Raw genomic sequence first — 11,297 nt, 5'->3', positions numbered from 1 at the left:
GGAATATTTAAATCCCACTTTTGTTTGGCTTCATCTGGTTTGTCTGGGCAACATACAGAGCAGTGGGCTTAATCGATCTGCCTGGCACGATGGAATAAATTTATCCTCACGCTGGTCTGTAAATCTGTTGCTCATGGCATACTGCTGTTTGTAAAGCTTTGTTTTCTCCCGCTGGCTGCAAGGTAGATTGGCCCATACTGTGATTACTCATTGAAACAAACACATTTGGAGATGGTCATTCACAGGGAAAAATAAACTTTAAAATGTGATACAAGTTTGATGTTCAAATTTGTCTGCTAAATAATGCCAGATGAAAACAGCAACCACCAAATGATAACATTTGATGTCCTGTGTAGTGTGAACACCAAAATTTAGAATTTGCTCTCGTTGAAAGGGGGCCCCAGTCCTCAGGGAAGACAACAATGAATTACTTCATTGATTAATGTGATCAATCTCATATCAGAAGCCATGACTTCTCGATTCAATGGCTCTCCAGTCTCAACTTCAAAAGAGAACAACAGGACAACGACTGGGTGTAAATAAAGAAGTTTATTAACTAAACTACTATCTACAGAGTAAATGGAATGTGTAATAATCATAAAGATGAAAATAATAATGAAATGAGCTGTGTGATGAGTTGGCAATGGTGGGAGAGAATATGTTATGGCTTTACACTACATCTATACAGCCAATGATCACTACATCTACGAATGAGATTTGGTGATTAAATATATATGTTATCATCGTGACGGATTCTGACGGTGTCTCAGCGGTTCAGCTCTGGTGGAGTTTGCCAGGAGACTTTCTGCCTCAGGCACTCTTGATTTCTGGTAGGCTTCTCTGCAGGCGGTCGTGGGCAGATGTGTTATCTCTTGTGGTTTCTTGATCCTTTGGAGCTGACCCTTTGACCTGGTTGTGTATCCTATCCTCTGACATGCTAACAGCATGTTCTGTTTGTGAGAGAAGGGTCCTTTGTCTTTGTTTCCTACCAATTTGATAGTTTGAATGTGGGAAGAGTAACAAAGTGTCAATTTTGGGTCCATAACTCTCCATGTCCTTACAATGAACTTCTTTAATGGCTTGTGACTGATGCCAGGCCAGGTATGTCCGCTACACCTGATTTAATTTTCTTTCTACAGTATATAATCCAGTCATAGCTGCTTCTATGGGGAAAACCTTTGCTCATTCAATTTAACTAAGAATTGGAGGCCACTGCTGGGATATTTTGGTGTGGGTGTGTGAGACTATGCCAATCTGTTTTTACAGTATGAGTGCAATAGACTTGTCATGTTTGTCAGTATATAATGTGGTAAAATATGATGTACCGCAATGTTAAAGCAGTAATATGAAGTTAACCATGCTATTCAGAATGTGATAAACAAATAATAAACAAAACAAACAAACAAAAAACTAGAAATTAGGGTGGACGTGATAGAAATAAACAACAGTTGTGCTTAGATTCATGTAATTCATAGGATGAATGCTATATTGACATAAAAGAATTGGAGGAATAAAATAAAGGGCACATTTTGAAAAATGCCAATAATTGTACTACACAACTCAAAATACATGGAACTTGTAATTTGAGGCATAAAGAAAAGTTTTAAAAATTCAAATAAAGTGCCACATAGATGTCCTTTGATCTTTTTCATGAAATACAGTGGCCCCTTATTACAAAGTCTGAGGAGAAATGACTCTGCATGTACAGTTACTAGTTGGCCTCTAGGATGACCTAAGACTAGATGCAGATTGTTTAAATCTCAGCAGCAGCCAGGCTTTACAAAGAACATAAAATATGACCACTTCCTTCACATTGAGAGAATAAATTTAAATATTTTACAATTTCTAAAGCTCTTCGTGCCCTGGCCTCAAGTCCAACTATTGAGCTTTTAAACCCTCACAAGCCTTCACATGTAGCCTGAGATCCTTGTGGTCACATGGTTGTACAGAATCCAAGCTAAAGACCAGAGGTGACCTCTGCTGTCAGACTGACCTGTCTGAAGAGATCTGTCGAGTTACTGCAGGTCACTGTCACTGTCACTGTCAATGTCTTCCACATACGTATCTTCCAAAAAGGGCAGTTATACCTGCAATACTACATATTTATATATATTTATTTTGCTGTTTGCACATATAAAAAGATCAAGTAGATATTTCATTTGTTTAGTAAAGGGAAAAAATATAGCATTAAATATAGTAGATACAAAAAAAATCTACCTCTAATGGTACAGTATTTATGGACTAATTGGTCCATAAATTGAACAATTAAGAATAACACTGCAATGAATGAAATGATGATGATGATGCATGATGAAACTGCAAGTGGTACAGATGGACAGATAAACAAGTGACTGGATAGATGGATAAATGAATTAATACAGTATATAGTAAGGAACAGCAGGTCAGGTTCAGTATACAGATAGAAACCAATGCTCCCTGTTCTTACATCTCAGTGTCTCAGTCTTTTCTATCAGGGATTCCGCCATCCTACATTGCCCTCTTGTGGATTTCACCATTTGACTTTCCCCTTCACTTCAGTAGAGTCCAGGCAAAGGCAAATTAAAGTTTATATCTGGTACCATAAGTTTATTCTGATTGGCAGAACAGGGACATGCAAACTTCAGAGTGATGAGCAGTCATTCTGATGACGCGCATTAGAGGATCCTGTTTGTGCTCATAGAAGAAGAGTTAAATGTGTAACCTTTATCATGGCAAGTGTGTTGATAAAGTGATGCAGAGACATATCATGTTTGTAAAATTTTGCATGCCACCACTACACAAGATGAGATATTTCAGGAAAGTTTGATGGTGATATTGTGGCAGAAACTGTGAATATTGTAGCAATCTCTGAACCTGTGAAGTGAAAATGTAGTGTCATAACCTATATATATAGATATATATATAGATATATATAAAACAAAGGCTAATAAGAGGATTTAGGATATACTCTAAGTCATTCTAGTACCCAGAACAAATGGAGTTGACATACTGTAAATTACTGTTGGAGACAAGTTACTTGAAGTATTTTAAGGTTAACAATTTCTATTTCAATGTCGAGTTTTTTCATATTGTTGATCAGATCAGAAAGCAGGAGAGTGAGATAATACCGCATCAACATTTGCAATATATTCGAAAAGCATTTTTTTACAGAAAGGACACTTTTATTAGGGGAATGGTGAAAAGAAAAAGGCAAATAATAAAAGTCAGTTTTCATCATCAGTGTTTTCGAAAGAATGGTTCATATGATTAATATTCTGTCCATCATCACCATTATCAACAATCATTGGTAATTGTATTACCTCTAAACCAAGATCAAACCGGAACTTGATCAATAAAATGTCACGTGTGTTATGATAAAGAGAGCACACAGCACAGGGCAGTCCTTATATCAGCACTGTTTAGTGAGGAGGTCTTCCTTCAGACTGCCTAAAGCCTCTTCCTCAGTGATGTTCTTCCACTCCTCAGGAATCATGGCTGGCTTCTTATCATATTCCTTTGCAAACTTCTCATTGAACCTCACCAACACATACCTGCAAATTAAAGAACATTAAGCTAATTTCATATCATAACACTTGTCAACAAATACATACTATATATATACTGTATAACATACGATAATAAAAATATTACTATTTGGAATGATTATATTCAAGTATAAAAAAACACACATTACCTCCAGTAAGCACTGGTTGTCTGGCTGTTTGGGTCCTCAGGGGAGATGTTCCAGGCTGGATAGAGGGAATGGAGGTCATTGCAAGCCACAGATGTATTCTGTGTGTCCTTATTCTGAGCTGTGTTATCCTGGATCATACTTTCAGGGCAGCTGATAAAGGACACAGAAGACAAGTCATAAGGCAGCATGCCTATGGGCCTGTGGAGCAGAGCCCTGTGAACCTCATGCCCTATTTCCTCCACCTCACAGGGGGCTCCGCAGAGAGGACATTTCTTGTCACAGCCTCTTATTCTGTTGAAGAGGATGTGTTGGGGCTGAACTGGAAGGCAGTTAAGAAGTTGAGTGATATCCACATTTTGGGAGAACTCCTGGGCAAAGTCCAACCGCATTTCAGCCAGTAACTCCATTAAACATGTAACAAAACGATCCCATTCTGTGGTGATACTGAAGAGAGGTCCATCCAGACAGGCCCTGGCGACATCAATATCTCCATCTCGCTCTAAAATAAGGCACACTCTCTCCAGCAGTGGCTTTGTATCACTCAGCACTCCACTGGTACCTTCTGCCGTTTGGCTCACTGCTGCTGCAATCTTTCCCACAATTTCTCCAAGTCTATGTTGCCTCAATTTATCCATGTTGGTTGATTCAGAGAGATGAGCCACCACTGTCTCCTGGATCTTCCTCAGTCTAAAGCTGTCATAGGAAACCAAGTATTCCAGGAAGCTTTCAAAGCGGTCTTCCTTTATCAGTTCTTCCAGCAAGCTTTGGTTAAAAACACGTGGGGACTGATACAGCTGTTCTTTAGCCTGGATCTCTTCTATGATACGCGCCCCCAATGGTCTATAGATATAGTCAAACACTGTAGGTTTGATAACCATGGAGCTGAATGCTTGTGCCACCCTTTGACATTGGTCTCTCTTCCTGAACTGGTAGATAAACTCTGCCAAGTACATACTCTTGGTTGCAGTGATACATGTCAAAAGCTCTGTGTCCTTGGCATAGCGGTCATGTAGTTTTTGGAAGTCTTGGCATGCAGAGCTACATAGATACACTTTCAGATCCACTTCAAAAGCTGATCTGATTTCCATAGATTTTTCCTTCAAAGCTTTTTCAACATTTTCTAACAGTTCAGTAATGTAGCTGTCAGAGAAATCTGCTGCTAAGCTAGATTTATCTGCTACAAACTGATTGTATTCCTTTATCACGCCGCTTGCCAGCTGTTGAGCTTCTAACCTCTGTAGTCTGTTGTTGTCCTCAAACATGTGCTTTAATCTGCTGCGGTATCCAAAGTGCTCATCATAAACTTGAAAGATAGATGTCTGGTTTTTGCCGATTTCTTTAATTTTGTTAACGTGTTTCTGGAGGCCACGGTTGATTAGATTCTGTCTCAGAATATCTGTCACTCTTACAGTTATATCGTCTGCCTCTGAGGGCCTGAAGTCAAAGTTCGACAACATCTTACTCCACACACTCTCAAATTCCTCTTCTAGCTCTGCATCTTGAAGGAGAACTTTGTCTGACTTGCTGTTCTCTACAAGTGCATGCAACCTGGACTCTTGTTCCTCTTCCAGTAAGGTCTCAAATTTTTTCTGCTGTGTGGTAGAACAATGGCTCTCTTTGATTGTCTCCAACCTTTGTATTATCTCTTCAGTTGCTCGCTCCTGGAGGTCACTCATATTGCTCATTAGGATTGACTTGAATGTGTCAGTGCTCATGTTGAAAAGGTCATCTTTAACCAAATAGGCCTCTACTTTTGACCTGATTTTGTCCACCTCTGTTTTGACCTCCTCTCTGGCTTCATCCTTCAACTCACTAAGAAGGTCATTTTGTTTTGCAGCATCAAAAGCCTTTGCGTTAGTGGTGACGATTTTCTGTGTTGCTCCCATAAGCCAGCTGTCCATGTGCTCCAGGAAAGTATCCTCCCACTGGGAAATCTCTGTGCACAATATAGAGAATGCTATAGCTATGTCAGTATTTTGCAGACCAATTGAGAATGATTCTGCTTTCACTGCATCCCAAACAGTACACAAACGGACTATAACTTCTGGCAGACCTGTGGCTTCAGACTTAGCTGCACATTTCCTCAATGCCCCAAACAGGTTTTTCTTAAGCTGTAACACAGCCTTACCATACTGTGTATCAACAGGTTCAGAGAGGGATCTATTGGACCAAGGCCCTTTGACAAAGTTGATACAGCTTGTGTTCTTTGTATATTGCTTATCAGCATTGATATTTCCTCTATCCCCAGTCTCAGTCTGAAGCATCTCCGAAACACGCCTTAACTGTGAGGCTTGTAATAAGCCATTTATTCCTTCATTGTGGACCAGGAGTTGGCAGTTGGGCATGGAGCCACATTCTTTGATGCGTAGGAGAGCATTGACTATGACAGTGAAGTCTGTTTCAAACTCAGAACTTGCATGTGAAGAGATGTTTTGTATTAAAACATCACTCAATCCTGTTGCAACAGTGGCCATCTCATTGTCATGGACCTGGGTATTTATTTTGTTGCCTTGAGAGCAGAGACCTTCTACATCAATTAACAACAGAAAATCACATCCCATGTCCTTTCTAAGGGTATCAGGGAGGCAGAGGGCAACCATGTACACCCCTCTGGTGGATCTTTTCCTTCCTTCAGGGAATTTTACCCCAAATAATGCCGAAAGAACCTCAGCATTCCTTGCATGATGTACTCCAAGGTTTGTCAGCACTCGGGTCCTGCATTGTTCTTGAGGTAGGCGGCGTTTGAGCTCTGCAAAGACACAGCCCAGCCAGCAGATGGGAATGTTTGAGGCATCTCCATCCATTAGTTCAAGTGGAATCCCATAGAGAAGCATGTCTGCAGCTAAACTGGGAAGACGCAACACATTGTGACTCCCGCTGCTGGGGCTGATGTGGGATAGCTCAAAAATTAGGCCCATCTCACGCAGAAAGTGCTCGAGCCCTAGCGAGGATGGATCAGGTTCAAAAAGCTCTGAGCATTTGTCTACCTGAGGTTCAACGGAAACATCTGGGCATATTTGTTGTTCAGAAGAAGAAGTACAATCTGATGTTTCTGGTGTCAGTTTTGGTTCATCTTGTTGTGTCACTTGGCAGGTTCCATTTTCTCCAGACTCCAAATGACCATTTTGGTTCTCAAAGACCGGATCTGAAATTTGTTGTTCAAAACTGACTTTGTTTTCACTTATCTCTTGAATCTCTTTCTCTTTTGACATCATATATAACTGCTGCTCTATGACTGGATCATGTGTGGGCTCAATGTCAAACTGTTGATCAGAAATTTGCAGTTCAGCATTTACAGGCTGCTCTTCAGTTCCCTCTTCTTCAAAAGTAGAATCTGTGCAGAAACTATCACTGTCCTCTGGTTCGTCATTGGCTCCATTTTCAAGCTCATCAGAATGTTCAGGCATGTCATCTTTCTTTTCTGTCTGCAGATTTGTGAATAGATCTTGTAGACTGTTGTATTTTTCAGTTTGCTTCAGTTGAAGCCTCAGTTTCATCCAACTTAAGAAATAAGTTCTCTCCATTTTATCTGTTGTGAAAAGCGCATCAGTGAAAATCTTCATTGTTGGGGTCATTTTGTAGTCGCTCAACTGGACCAAGATGTTTTTCTTTTCTTCTTGCAGTTGGGGATCGATTTTATTTCCTTCTTTTTTCTGTTTACTTTCCTCCTTTTCTATTTCAGCCAGTTTGCTCCATAAATGCCCCTGCAAAGGAAGCTGTTTCTCCTTAAATTGAGCAGATCCCTTGTCTAAACCGTTTAATACCTCTTCTACTGTGGCCATTGCCTTTTTACAGACTGCCCCTTCATCCACAGTAAGACCAAGTTCTGCTGCTAATTTTGCTGCTGCCTCAAGTGTAACAAGTTTCAACTTATCTGGTAACAGATCTTTCAGGGTGTCAGACAACCTATTAGCCAGATCCTCCTCACTCAAAGCTCTCCCTTGCAGCACTGACCCTTCGGGTAGCCCCATGTCTTCTTCAAGGTTCTGATCAACAAACCCCACTACACTGTCATCATTTTTCTCAGTGTCTGAAACATCAATCAGTATGAGCTTGTTTGCCACATCTTTGTAGGAAGCAAGAAGTTGTTTATCTTTCTCCCTAAGATTCCCACAGAAAACAACCACAGCTGAAGAAGCTTGGCATAGAAGGCTGAAGCATTTCTCATGTGTGCTGGCATCTCCACGTAGGTTTGAAATGACCACAGGGACCGTGAAATTGTCTCTGGCAGCGTCTCCAGTGGGTAGAGACCATCCAATCTCTACTAGGCCATTGGAGAGTTTCCGGTGCACCTGTCCTTCACCTATTCCCTTGTGGAGAAATGTTTCATTGCAAGATTTGAGTCCACTTATAATGTGGTTGAGCACCTGTGACTTAGAGACACCACAGTGACCAAGCTTCACACAAGAAATCATCGGCATGTGTGTACTTGCCAAATCCCCCTCTTGGACCTTCCTGTTTTTGTCCAGAGAGTGAGATGTCCATGGACTCACAACACCTCTCGAAGGCCAAAGAAGGAAGCGACTGGGTTCTTCTGGATCTATGCTTGGTAGGACCAGGGGCACAGCAAACTGGCATTGCACCATGCGCACAGTCATCTCCTGGTGAAGGAATGTGTTGGAAGACATAAAGACAGCTGTAACTAGATCAAGGGGGTTGATGGTATAGTGGCTTTCTTCTCCAAAACCATTGATCATTTCCTGGGGTGAATTGTTGTTCAGAACATCACTTGGAGGCTTGCAGGAAGGACTCCGGGCATCTTGGCTAAGCAGCCAAAGGCGTTGGAGGAAAGCTTTTGGCAGATCTTTGGGCTCTAGAGGAGATTGGCTCTCCAGAGTCCAAGTGCTGATGTCCAACATAGACGCTGGGTCCAATGTTGTAGTCCCGAAGGCCTCCAGGCCCAGCTTATGTAGAACTTCTGTCTGGGCATTGTCCCTTGGAGGTTCTGGTTTGAAAACAAGGCAATCATTTAAACTGTGGATTGGCTACATTTTTATGTAATCTAATGTGGTAATATAGTTGTATCCAGTTAAATGTAAAATTAAATTTCATATAGTTGGGGGGGGGTTAGGGTTAGACTGCCTCAGACTAATTTTAATCAAGAGTAACACGTATTTGCTTTTTAAAGAAATTGTTGGATATGCTTTAAAAATCTTTTAATACTTAATACTGCTTTTAATTTGTTATTGTTATATAAAATGTTTTGAGTTTTATGGATATCAACCTTTTATTAGAAGAAAAGGCACATTATCCCTGAAGCTAACTAGTCATTACATTTGAACTCATGGTCTCAGCTACACCTGCAAACAAAACAGCAATGTTTCTCTTAAACCCTCCCATGGTGCCATTAACATCAGAATTTACACTTGCTTTTGCCAACCCCAATTATCATCAATGAGTAAACACATTAAAATATTCAGTAATGCTGTGCTTTAGTCGAAATACTTCCCTCTTGGCCTGCAGGTTTTATCTCATTTTGTTTCCAAACCCAAAGCAGTCAAAGGAGGCATCTGTAATAGTCAGCCCAAATTCATTTTTGCTTTCCTTAATGGTATCAGCTAACAGACCTCCCAAGATGCGTGACACATTACGTCTCCTTTTTCTTTTTCTTCACCTCACTCATTCTCAAAATATGAATATTCACACCATATTCAGGAAGCTTTTTTGTTTCCAAATGAAAAATATTTCTATCATGCGACACCCCTGAAAAAAAAACCAAAGAAAAACAAAAGAAAAGAAAAAAGAAACATACTTTTCTTCTTGCTGCTCAGCCTCTTAGGAAGCTTCACTGACATGATAGATCCAGCTGACTCTCTATCGTCTCTGTATTAAATGAGGTTTCCTTCTGTGGTCAGCCACATCACTAATGGTGTGGAGTGTTGACTGGAACCCTGTGATTAAAAATTGAAACAAAAACATTAGTGCAATACAAAAAGCAGCACAATACAATCAAAGGTACCTTCAAGTGTCCTTGGCCTATACCACTAATACCACATGTATCTGCAAATGTGAAAACCTCTACTGTCCTACTTACAAGAAATGAGAATATGTTGTTGCCTGCAATCTCAGGGGACTGTTCATTATGGAAAGTACAGAAGAGACTGGTTTGTCCAGACCTTTATTACCCTGAAATGTTTCACTGAAGCAAGACTATCCTCCCTGTTTCATATTGATTTTTGCAACAATAAAACTTGATCCATGACAGGCTGAACATAATATGCTGATGTAATGGCATCTCCTCAGTACAGGAGTAGTCTAAATTGAAGATTGTGTTATCCCTCACTTTTAAGTCGCTTTGGATAAAAGTGTCTGCCAAATGAGTAAATGTAAATGAAAAGCAGTTAATGTGCACTAAAATGTCCCCAGAGATTGGTGCAATATTATTACTATTATATTGTCAATACTGATGCAACAAGTGTAATTAGCATATTACTGTTGTAGTTGGTCGAGGTAGAGCTAAATGTATTTACTTTATATAAACTTAACATAGTTCAGTACATATACATCTGAGGGGTCCACCAGTGGTTAAATGTAAGGTATGATAAGGTAAAATGATTTGTATAAGGATGTCACTTGTGCCATTAATGAACTACAGGTAGATTAACATTAAGTGAGGCATTAATAATTAGTCTGAGTAATTAATAGTTAATTGATTAATTAGTTAAGTAAGTAAGTAAGTAAGTAATAATTAATTACTGGTTTTGTGGGTTCATCATGGAGGATTCATGAAGAAAGTGTTTAGTATCCACGCTAGGAACTAATTATTATACACTTGTTCATTAACCTAGTATCTATCAGTCTGTCTGTACATAGCTTAATTGTTTTCTCTATTGTCCTTGATCCTATTATTCTGAGTCAGGAACTTGTTAGCTATATATTACTGTAATTACTGTTATTCCTTCTTTTAACTCCTTAGCTTTAAAGTATTACCTGTATCCCCTAACTCATATAATCTATATGTTCAATAAATATTTTAAATGGGAAAAAATTTCAGGAGCTGTAATCCAGTGTGTGAATACTCTGCTTTTTGTGTCACTGAATCTGCCATCCTCAACCCTGCTTAAATATACAGTAGTGTTTGATGTGCACACAACTATCCTTCTGCACAAAAAAATTCTCATTTCTCATCAAAGGTATGCTGTTTCATGTATAATCTCTCAAGCAAGACAAACACATTACCGCTATCAATGCAAATAGTTCATCACCCTTGTGATAGTGCCTATGTTCTCTCAATTTTTATTTTTATTTCTATTAAAATCATAATGTTCTTACCTATTTCTCCTCATACAACTGCTCGGTAAGAGAAAACAAGTATCCATCACATTTCATCTGTAACCAGGTGGCTCTGTCTCTCTGTCTGTCAGGGGAGCTCTTATACCTGTCTGTCCAGTCATGAGACACATTCCTTCCTACATTTCTATCTGATCCCATAAGTACAACATGAACATCAGTCATATGCAGATAGACTCACAGCACACATCAAGAAACATGTAGGCAAGAGTGAACAAATGAGACTAGTGATTATGTAAAAATTCTTTAGATGACAAACTTGATACTCAAACTTGATAAGAGCAGGCAGCGTCAGCTACTCACAGTGTGATGTATTAGTGAAACGTATTCACAG

At 39.6% G+C, this 11,297-nt stretch overlaps 1 protein-coding gene across 1 annotated transcript; it reads right to left on the bottom strand.

Moving 5' to 3' along the window:
* Positions 1-2,167: 2,167 nt before the first annotated feature.
* Positions 2,168-11,010, bottom strand: LOC111228062 (interferon-induced very large GTPase 1-like). The gene is made up of 4 exons (XM_022753846.1): positions 10,946-11,010; positions 9,426-9,564; positions 3,674-8,618; positions 2,168-3,530 (listed from the first exon to the last, which is right to left on the bottom strand). Exons 2-4 carry the CDS (start codon positions 9,466-9,468, stop codon positions 3,389-3,391), a joined length of 5,130 nt encoding a protein of 1,709 aa, XP_022609567.1. The 5' UTR covers positions 9,469-9,564; positions 10,946-11,010; the 3' UTR covers positions 2,168-3,388.
* Between the last annotated feature and the right edge of the window lie 287 nt (positions 11,011-11,297).

This window comes from Seriola dumerili, unplaced genomic scaffold (genome assembly GCF_002260705.1).
Source record: "Seriola dumerili isolate Sdu_G_001 unplaced genomic scaffold, Sdu_1.0 BDQW01000199.1, whole genome shotgun sequence".
In the NCBI taxonomy this organism is placed as follows: domain Eukaryota; kingdom Metazoa; phylum Chordata; class Actinopteri; order Carangiformes; family Carangidae; genus Seriola; species Seriola dumerili.
The sequence above is the reverse complement of the archived record's forward strand: the minus strand, read 5'-3'. Positions and strand labels throughout refer to the sequence as shown.

Excerpts from the sequence above, each read along its gene's own strand:
- LOC111228062 (XM_022753846.1), bottom strand. The coding sequence starts at position 9,468 with ATGTCAGTGAAGCTTCCTAAGAGGCTGAGCAGCAAGAAGAAAA. Across the intron at positions 8,619-9,425 it reads GCTGAGCAGCAAGAAGAAAA|AACCTCCAAGGGACAATGCC; the intron begins GTATGTTTCTTT and ends TTTTCAAACCAG. Across the intron at positions 3,531-3,673 it reads ACAACCAGTGCTTACTGGAG|GTATGTGTTGGTGAGGTTCA; the intron begins GTAATGTGTGTT and ends TTTAATTTGCAG.